The sequence below is a fragment of the Ctenocephalides felis genome, unplaced genomic scaffold, assembly GCF_003426905.1.
Source record: "Ctenocephalides felis isolate EL2017-DRISC unplaced genomic scaffold, ASM342690v1 CF-g0.4_SCAFFOLD_02976, whole genome shotgun sequence".
Taxonomy (NCBI): Eukaryota; Metazoa; Arthropoda; class Insecta; order Siphonaptera; family Pulicidae; genus Ctenocephalides; species Ctenocephalides felis.
The window spans coordinates 27710-38667 of record NW_020539130.1 but is presented as its reverse complement, the minus strand read 5'-3'; the positions used below and the strand labels follow the sequence as shown (position 1 = coordinate 38667).

General features: G+C 30.8%; 1 protein-coding gene across 1 annotated transcript; it reads right to left on the bottom strand.

Moving 5' to 3' along the window:
- Window positions 1-6490: 6490 nt before the first annotated feature.
- On the bottom strand, window positions 6491-7738 carry LOC113381668. Its single transcript, XM_026620428.1, has one exon. The coding sequence runs from the start codon at window positions 7736-7738 to the stop codon at window positions 6491-6493; it is 1248 nt and encodes a 415-aa protein (XP_026476213.1).
- Window positions 7739-10958: the final 3220 nt, after the last annotated feature.

Sequence of the window (10958 nt, the reverse complement as noted above, 5' to 3'; positions counted from 1 at the left end):
AATGCCCAGCTCATGCAGACAGATATCAAGCAGTTGTTACTGCATTAAAATACTCTATTAATAAAATATATTATATGAAGAACGATCAACCTTTGGGTTGCCTTTTAGGTAAAATAAAATAAAAAATAAATAAAAAAGGTTACTTTGCTAAGAAGGGCGTGCACCAAACCTTCTCATATAACTGACCACTATTAAGAAATAACATGTATACCAAGGAAATTAAAATGAAATGACATAGAATTTGTATCTGATATGCAATTGAGACACATAAAGTAACATTGTCTTCAAATCTTCATGATGCATAATATTTAAAATTATAATAATACAACTAGTAAATTTTTGCAGAAAGTATGCCACAAATTTTACTAAATGCTTTTTTTGCTCTACATTTTACTAATTGCTGCTTTTACTCTATAATACCTATAATTTTATAAAATATAACATCAAGACTAATATTTCACAACAAACATATCATAATAGAGAAAATAAACTTTATTGAGTTATCATTGCGATTTTAAATCAACATTATAAAATACTTAAAATATTTTACTTTATTACGTCGTAGTTGGGCACAAAAATTTCTATTATTACCTAAACTGATTGATTAGAAGCTGCGAGATAAAATTATTTATGTCCATATTTTTCTAGTTCATAACTCCATATTTGTTAACAAATTCTTAGTTACTAAAAACAAGCTTTTTTATTTAATTCCTCATACTGTCAGCATTTATATTTCCGATTCTCCGATTTAATCAATTCAACGCCCGACATATCTCTTCATCAATACTACGATTTGATATGCAATGTGACAATAGAAATCTAACAGGGGGTGTGAAACTGACGCATTCTCCATTCACGAGAGACCGGTATTTAATTTATAGAGAACTGAGATTTAATATATGCAAGAACTAATCTTCTGTGAGAATTCTTCATAATCCGCACGACAAATAAATATGAAACATATTTTCAATTGCCATCACCGGTGGCTTATGTAGCTGTTGCAAATGTTTGCCGATTTTTTTACAACACCGCCATATTTTTTATGATATAGTTCTATAGTAGCTAAATTAATTCAGTCATATTTTTTTATATTTGTTGCATAAATTCTAGGTAACAAAAATTCACTATTTTTCAATATCGTTTGTATACTGAATATTTATTGTATATTTATTAGTAGTATTTTTGGTTCTAGTATTTCATTTAATAAAGTTAATACGTATCTAGCAACTTAATAGCTAGAAAAATAAATTGTAATAAATAAATGTGCATAGAAATACTTTTCTTGCAAATATTAATAAATATCCCGCTGTTCTCAAAGTTAACTAGCTTTATTGCTGTTTCATTACAATTAAAATATTATTTTCAAAATTAATTAAACATTACTTTACGGAAATATGTACCTACATATACACTGCTCATATGAAAAACAGCAAATCATCTGAAGTTTCATTGAACAGAAGCTTATCAATGATCAATTACTAGATCTGATTTAGAATATGTTCGACAGACAATGCATCAGCTTTTTTTATGAAATGTTTTCTAACTTTAGATGGACATGGACTATAAAACGTACTAAAATATAACAACTACGACAAGTAGTTTAATTTCTAAAATTTATTTTTGGAAAATTGAGCAGCGGGCTTTTAATAGTTTACGATCGAGCAGGATCTGCAGAGCTTTTTCTTTAGAATTAGCAGAAAATCCACGTTTAAGTCTAAAGTCTACGTCTTAGCCAAAAATCTTGAAAAGGTTTTAAAAATTCAGCAACTATTCGAAAGATATAATTTGAAAATCTTGCTGATTACATTATTGATAAAGAGTGAATATAGGCCAAATCTTTGTAATTAATTGTTAGAATTTTCAATTTGTGGTTTTAATTTTGTATGATAGAGTACGAATCAAAGGTTTTAATAAACATACTAAAATACTCAAGTCCTGCGAAAATAACTAAAATTTGAATTAATTTCTCCATGGATGTATTAGAAACCTGTTTGTAATGATCTGATGTTAAACCAGTATGTAATATTTTTTTACAAAATTGAATAATCTGCAATAGTTTAACATTTAAAGTGTCCTATTAGAACTCAGTATATTTATAAATAACTCTTAAATTGATATATTGATTTTTTACTGATTAAGTTCGATTATTTATAGATGTCGGGAAATTTATGCACCTTGCTTTGAGGCAAAATGCCACTTACAAAATGCTACTATAACTAGTTAATTATTTTCATTTATAAAGTGTGTCTACTTATATTTAAATTTAGTTTGACAACATACCGGAAACAAAATTATTTTGATTCCTATTGCAATTCTGAGGATGAACAAATGCACTCCAAACCTAAATCATCGCAGAACAAATGTCGACATAAAATACTCATTAATTATCGCTGTAAAAGCATTGAATCTATCCTTTCCCTCCTTGATTTACCCTTTCATTTCGCCAAAGTAGGCAGTATTACTTGCTAAATTCCCTCGAATCACTAGGATTCGTGATTCTGATCAGGCGTTTTGCACGACCAGTCTATTAGTGAAAACATCAACGTCAACCTAGAACTGCCTGCCAAAGCCGGTCTGCGTACCTCCATGAGAAATGAACGAAAGGGGTGTCCGGGCGACAAAAATCAACGGATTGATTGATTGACGCATCGTTTAGAATGATGATATATGCGATAACTGTGTTTATTTTGAGTTTTTTGCAGTAAATAAATAGAAGGTTATTTATCAAATTGTATTTTTTGATTTTATGTATAACGTTTTAAATCGCAAATCGATGATGCTTGGTTTTTGATACTTCCTATGGCTTCGAATTAATAAAGGGAATGCTATATTGATTTCATGTTAAATATAAAATAATAACTTTTGTAAATATAAAACAACGATTCGAAGTATTTAATGCTATCTGTAATGAAATAACTATCTATTATTATCTATAAAAAATTTTGATTATGAATTGAATAATTCATTTGATATAAACTTTTAAGGCTATTGTAGATATTTCATTGAATTCAAATTAAAAGCGTAGCTATAATCTAACAACAAAGTAGATTTTTTGCAATAATATATTTTTTGGATTAGGAAAATACTACGAGCTTTGCCAGTAACAAGGAACAATTATTAATATTATATGAATTGAATAATTCATTTGATATAACCTTTTAAGGCTATAGTAGATATTTTATTGAAGTTAAATTGAAAGCGTAGTTATAATCTAACAGCAAAGTAGCAAAGTTTTGCAATAATATTTTTTTGGATTAAGAAAATACTACGAGATTTGCCAGTAACATGGAACAATTTACATTTACTACAATTTACATTTACTACTTTTTACTATTTTAAAATTATATTAGATTTATAAGATTGATTTATGCACTAATTTACAAAAGAAAATTTCATTTTGTTCTTATAGAATCGCATGAGAATTTTTAACTCATAGTTTTAACTTCAACTATGATGAATTTGTAAAATAGATTTATCATAGAACCACCTATTTCTATATCGACCAACAAATACAATTTTTGAAATATATTGAAGGTGTTTTATAACGTTAATATATAACATTTTTGCTCAAATATAAATTTGCAACTTTTGATGAGAATCCAATTATTATAGCTATCAATTAGTAGAATTGAAATATATAGATTTATTTTTATATTATCAATCATTTATATTTGATGTTGAGGTATGTATGCTAAAAGTGTGGATCGATCATACAACATAGAATACAAAATTGAATACAAAGAATGAGACATCAGTTGGAAAACCTCTGAAATAACTCTACAATGAAACTAAAAATAAGAATCAGAATCAAATTTTGATGACTAATCGTACAAACAATTATAGTCAAAATTTTAATCTTGACGTTGCCCAGAGACATCTCGCAAAATCTTGCCTAATTCAGTTGTACAAAAAAATATAAATAAGTGGAATGATACATTTTCATCCTATAAAAAGTATGAGGTCGTATTGAACATTTTGTTAAAATAATTTCCTCAAATTGAATATTTTTTTTTTAATGTAATACATTTGTTATGTACAAAGTTTGTAAATAACTGGTTTTAGTATTTATTGGAACAATAACCATGTAAGTATTTTCAACATCGCTTTTTTTAATTGTAATTCCATTGAGTTTCGTAGCTTTTACTCTTAATTCTTATTTTGTTTCTGATTTTCATCGGGTAAAAACTCACTGAAGATGATATAGAACAATGCACAAAACGTCTGAACTAAAAATAAAGATTTTGAAAATATCACAATTATTAATTTGATGTATTTCCGATATATATATATATATATATATATATATATATATATGTGTGTGTGTGTGTGTGTGTATATATATACATTCGTGTGCGTAAATATTTCAATTATGTACCATTAGCTTCATCATTGTATTGGGTATTTTATATCGTCTAAAAGCTTGATCCTGTGTGTCATCCCTTACTTCTCCAATCCCAATCCCCCGCCACTTGGTTTTCGGTTATACTTATACATTTATGTTATATTTTCTCCGTAAATGATTAATAGTTAGACCTCATCCGTGACTGAAACTAATTTGTGAATATATTATATTACATTGCTACCATCCCCTTGCTCATCATCTACTACTCTTGTACTCGGTCCGTGAATGCAATTCATTACGAGGCGGTTCCGCTCGAAAGATTCTCCTCCGAGTTTGGGATTTTTCGCCCTGTACCAGCTGTAATGGTTTTTATTATAATTAATAGTGATGTTTCAATCTCATTAAAATTTTTATATTAGAAAGTTTAAGTGCATTGTTGTAATGTAGTCATTCGAAAACCAAAATTTCTAACATATAATAATTAATTTATTAAATTTCATATAGTTGCATAATTTAATTGATCGTTACTTAAAATTTTGCCAATCACCATCAATGTATAGCTAATATATAGCTGAATGTGCTATGAAAAATAAACAAAAAAAATCACTATCAATGCATTTTTATTCATAACGTAGCTTATTAGAGTTGTTCAATATATAAAAAGTATATTATATTAATTATACATTGCTGTAAATATTAATAATCAATGTGAGAGTATGACCGAGTCCGAGATCTTGATCGAAACCGGAACGAGGTGATAGTATTGACATTAACTTTCCCAAAATTTTTTTTTAAATTATTTAACGTTGTTTGAGAATTATGAGCTTTTTTACAACTTAGAGTTTTGATGAAATCATAACGAGTTTTTGCTTATTTTGGTTAAACTTTACTAATGTTGTTTATTTAAACTTTGGAACCATAACTATGAATAACATTTCCATGACCACAGTAAAAAAATACCACAATTGTCCCATATTTTCAAGAACCAAACCTTTTCGTTGAACTATAAATTCAAAATTTTTAAAACCGGTAAACTTTGAGAAGCCCTTCTTCAAATAATATGTACTAAAGGGTTTTTGCAAGTTTCATCAAAAGTTGGCGCATTAAATCAGGATTGTAAAATGTAAAAAATAAAAAATGTAAAATGATATAATTTTTGCTAATATATTTCACTCATATTATGCTCTAATGTTTCTTTCTTGCACGATGAAGGTTGTGCAAGTAAAAACATATTATTTGTAAGTGTTTTTTGTTGAAGTTGTAAGCTCAAGGACCAGATAGAATTAGTGGCTCTATCAACCGTTTTAAATGTAAATATTGATTGATAACAAATAGATTTACACTTATTTATTTATAGAATATAATTTACACTGTTTGTATAATAAAGTTTTAGTATTGATATAATATTGGAATATTTGAATGTGTGGATAGCTTGGCGACCGGGTTAAGACTATATTGTTAGTGCCGGCTTCAGGTATTTAGCAGGACCCTTTGTAGTTGAATCTTGAGATGCAAATTGCCTATGCGTCGTTGCAAATGTAATATTTTCTTAGAAAAATATGAGTGCAGCGTTGTCACGTCTAATTTGGCGTGAACATTCTCCCCCCCTTGAAATAATATAGGGTATATGATTTCAAATTAGAATTATAGTTTAACACTTTGAGTTAATAACAGTCTATTGGTTTGATTTATATTGTCTATTGTTTTGGTAACACACAAACTCGATTAATTGCACGTTTGAGTACACCATTTTGTGTCTTGATTGTCACAACACGCACAAGTCCATCATCTCCTGGATGTGTGTCAAGAATACGCCCCAATCGCCAGTGTAGTGGAGGTAAATTGTCTTCTCTGACCACTACCATATCGCCTACCTCAGCTGATTGCGATGGTTGAACTTGCCATTTTGTTCTTGCCTGCAGCTCCGATACGTATTCTTTGTGCCAACGCTTCCAAAAATGTTGCACAAGTTTCTGTAGTCGTTGATACCGAGAAAGCCTGTTATCAAGGGTTTCAAGCACTGATGGATCGGGAGTAGATGTTAAGGATTTTCCAATAAGAAAGTGACCAGGAGTTAAGGATCATAGTCATTGGGATCGGAGCTTAAGGGAGAGATTGGTCTCGAGTTTAATATTGCTTCGATCTGTGTCAAAACCGTATAAAATCTTCAAAAGTTAAAATAGCATTACCCAATACTCGCTTTAAATGAGCCTTGCACGACTTTATGCCCGCCTCCCAAATTCCTCCAAAATGAGGAGAGTTTGGTGGAATGTGCTTCCATGACACGCCTTCGTTGGTCATATCATTAACAATCTTATTTTGATTTGATTTTGTTTGCAAAAATTTATAAAGCTCCTTTAATCCTGATGCTGCGCCTATAAAATTTGTTCCATTATCGGAATAGATTTCGCGAGGTTTTCCGCGTCGCGCCATAAATCGTTTAAAAGTGGCTAAAAAACTATTCGTAGTTAAATCAGATACTAATTCGATATGTATTGCTTTTGTAACAAGGCACACGAACAAACATATGTAAGCCTTAAATTTTTTGTATCCTCTTGTTTGACGATCTCTTAATAAGATAGGACCTCCGTAATCTACTCCGCATATAAAGAAAGGTGACTGCGGTGTAACGCGATATTTAGGCAAATTGCCCATTACTGGATTAATAAATGTGGGTTTTACCTTAAAACATGTTACGCATTTTTTCACGATCGATCTTGTCAGGTTTCTGCCTCCGATAGGCCAATAAGTATTACGCAACGCATTTAATAACATCTGTGCTCCGCAATGATACAGTTTTAAATGCTCATGCCTAGTTATTAGAATAGTCAATTGATGATTTTTTGGTAGTATTATCGGATGGCATTTATCATACGGTAAATTTGAATTCTTTATCCTACCGCCGACGCGCAATATTCCATTTTTGTCTAAAAACGGTGTTAATGATTTTAATTTCGACGATTTGTGTAATGCTTCCCCACGCGCGACTATATCTATGTCTTGTTTGAATATTTCATATTGTGATATTTTTATTAACTTGTTTAGTGAATTATTGAATTCATCGACCGTGAGTGGGCCATACAGTAGTTCTTTTTCTTTCTTCTTTAGTTTTAAATTTTGTAAAAATCGATAACAAAAAGCAGTTACGCGCACGAGTTTAATAAGGGAAGAGTATAAGAAAAAATGTTCGTTATTGTTAATTTTTGTACAAGTCAAACTTGTGATTCGACTTTCGACATCAGTTTCAGGAATTGAAATATTGTCAGTTGCACGTCGCTGTGTTTCAGTTAGATTTTGTAGCCAAGATGGGCCTGCCCACCACAAGGATGAATTCAATAAATCATGTGTATAGCACCCGCGTGATATGAGGTCCGCTGGATTGTTCCGATCGGACATGTAGCCAGTTATTTGCGTCGGTTTTTGTTTGAATATCAGAAACTCTATTGGCAACGAAGGTTTTCCATTTATAAGATGGAGATCTTATCCACGAAAGAGTGATAGTGGAATCGCTCCAATAGAATTCTTTGTCAAACGCGATATTTAATGCACGTTTCGTTATTTGCGCAAGATTTGCTAGTAGTTGTGCCGCACAAAGCTCGAGACGGGGGAGTGTAATATTTTTTAATGGTGCTACTCGAGATCTTGCCGCTATTAGTTTGATTTTGATTTCAGAATATTTGTTAATAGACCGTACATATATACACGCGCCGTAAGCTTGCTCTGATGCGTCAGCAAAGCCATGTAATTCTGTGTTTATACGATTATTACAAAATATATGTCTTTCAATTTCAAGTTTTTAATAGATTTTATTTCGAAACAAAATGTTTCCATTTATTTTCTAGTTCCGAAGGAATGGGCTCGTCCCATGATAAGTTTAATCGCCATAGGCTTTGAATTATTAGTTTTGGTATGACGATAATTGGAGATAAAAAGCCCATAGGATCGTACATTTGCGCTGTTGCCGATAAAAATGGATCTTTTACTAACTATTTGATTTATTCTTATATTTTTGTAGTCAAATTCAAAACTGTCTGTTACCGAATTCCAAGATATACCTAAAGTTTGATAGTTTGTTCACCGATGTTTAAAGTTGGATTATCTGCATTTAAAAGTTTTGAATAATTAGAATTAAATTTATATAGATTGAATTTAGCTTGTTGTAAAATATTACAAAGGTTATTTTTAATAGTGAATAATTCGGATATGTTATCAGTTCCAGTTAATAAATCGTCAACGTAGAAATCATTTCTGAGAATTTCGCATTCCTTTGTATAGTTAGTTATGTTTTCTCTGGCTAACTGCTCCAAACAGCGTATGGCTAAAAACGGCGCAGAAGCTGTCCCGTATGTAACTGTATTTAATTGATAAATTTTTAATTTGCTGCTAGGATTGTCCCTCCAAAATATTCTTTGCATTTTTCTGTCGTTTTCGTGAACCAAAACTTGTCTGTACATTTTTTCTATATCAGCTGTAAGTACAAACGCATGTCTTCTGAATCTTAGTATAATAGAGAAAAATTGTTTGAATTGTGGGTCCAACAAGTTGTAGTTCATTCAACGACAGGCCTGCATCGGTTTTGCAAGATGCATCGAAAACTACACGCAATTTCGTTGTTAAACTGTCTGGTTTTATCACCCCGTGGTGAGGCAAATAGAAACACGTCGCGGGTTCGGAAGATTCGTTGACTTCGCTCATGTGCCCTAGTGTTATATAAGTATTCATGAAAATTTTGTATTCGTTAAATAGATTTTTGTTTGTTCGTAAACGGTTTTCAAGTGAAATAAAACGTTTAAACGCGATTTGCTTACTATTCCCAATTTTTTTTATATTGTCTGTAAACGGAATTTTAACTATAAATCTCCCGTCGTTTGCCCGCGTTGTATTGGCAACAAAATGTTGTTCGCACTGTTTTTCTGATTCGGTAAAATGTTTGTATATCGCTGCACGCTTCCAGTTCCCAGAATTTTTGAACTTGATTTTCTAAATTAGCCGTATGATGACATATCGTAAAAGAACTGGAATTGTTGAGAGGTACGCTGCCAGCAATAACCCACCCGAACTGTGTATTTTGCAAAATAGGTCTATTTTTTCCTAGATGAATATATCCTTTACAAAATATATTCCAAAATATTTCCGAACCTATTAAAATATCGATTTTATTGCTTTTATTAAATGTGGGATCCGCTAATTTTATATAATTTGGGATATTTAAAATATTTTATTGAATGACACCGTCGGCAAATTATTTGTTATATTATTTAGATAAAGCAGGATAGATCTAATGAAAAAGTTATTAATGCACGATTTTAAAGTAATTGTTGTTTTTGACTTAATTTCCGTTGAATTTTGATTTATTCCCCGGACTGACATATTTATTGATTGTTTATGTAAACCGAGCTCATTAGCAAATTTCTCCGTGATGAAATTGGATTGTGATCCCGAATCTAATAATACTCTACATGCTCTATATCTATTATTGCTATCTAATACGTTAATTACTGCGGTAGATAAGATGATTTGACTTGAATCATTTTCGGTATGGCACGAAACATTTTGTGGTGCATTATTAACAGCTGGTAATTGGCTTGAGTCTATATGCAGAAGACTGTGATGATTTGAATTACAAAAGGCACAACGATTTAAAGAAGTACATTGATCGCTGTTGTGATTGTAACGTAAGCAATTCGTGCATAGTTTTAATTGATTTACTTTGCTTACTCTATCTTCTGGAGATAGTGTCCGAAAACCTTGACATTTGAACGGTGAATGAAATGGCTCTTTGCAAATTGGGCAAATATTTTTGTGATTAGTGGATGTAGCGTAAGACTTTGTATGTTTTGTGTAATTAGGTTTTATATCTTTAAATTTACTAGAGTTTCCGATTCTTGTTTCAGTCGGATTAATTGCTTCTAATATTGTGCAGCGTTGATTTAAAAAATTGCTAAGTTCGGAAAATGTAACTAGTTCAGAGCCTTTATTCATTAACATCTCCCACTCTTGATGAGTTTTCTTATCAATTTTAGAAATTACAAGATAATTTAATAACGCGTCCCATTGATCGACGGGTTGTTGTAACATTTTTAAGCATCTTAAATGTTATTAAACGCGTCTATTAGATTACGAAGGTCTTTACCTGATTCGTTATGCATTGGCGGGTGATCAAATAATTTTTTAATGTGATTGTTTACGATTATTTTCTTATTTTCGAAACGCGTTTTTAGTAAATCCCACGCAATTATATAATTATCGGCAGTTGCCGGTAGAGACTCTATAAGGCTTGCCGCCTCTCCTTTTACGCATGATTTTAAATAATAAAATTTTTGAGAATTACCGATGTTACAATCATTATGAATTAAAGAAAAACGAATCATAAAATTGTAGCCAATTTAAGTAAGAGCCGTCAAACTGAGGTAAATTGATTTGAGGTAGTTTTATGTTGTTCGAATTATTTGTTATAGTGGTATCATTAGAATTACTATTCGAACTAGTATCTGACTTACTTGATGCTGCCTGACTAAGTTTAAGTAAAGTTGATAAACAATTATTATGTTTTTCAAAAAATTCATCTAACTCTATTTCTATTAAATTATTAATTTGACTTTCGTCTTCTAGTAAT

Bases quoted from the DNA above. Each gene is read 5' to 3' on its own strand.
- LOC113381668 (XM_026620428.1), bottom strand. From the start codon at position 7,738: ATGTCCGATCGGAACAATCCAGCGGACCTCATATCACGCGGGTGCTAT.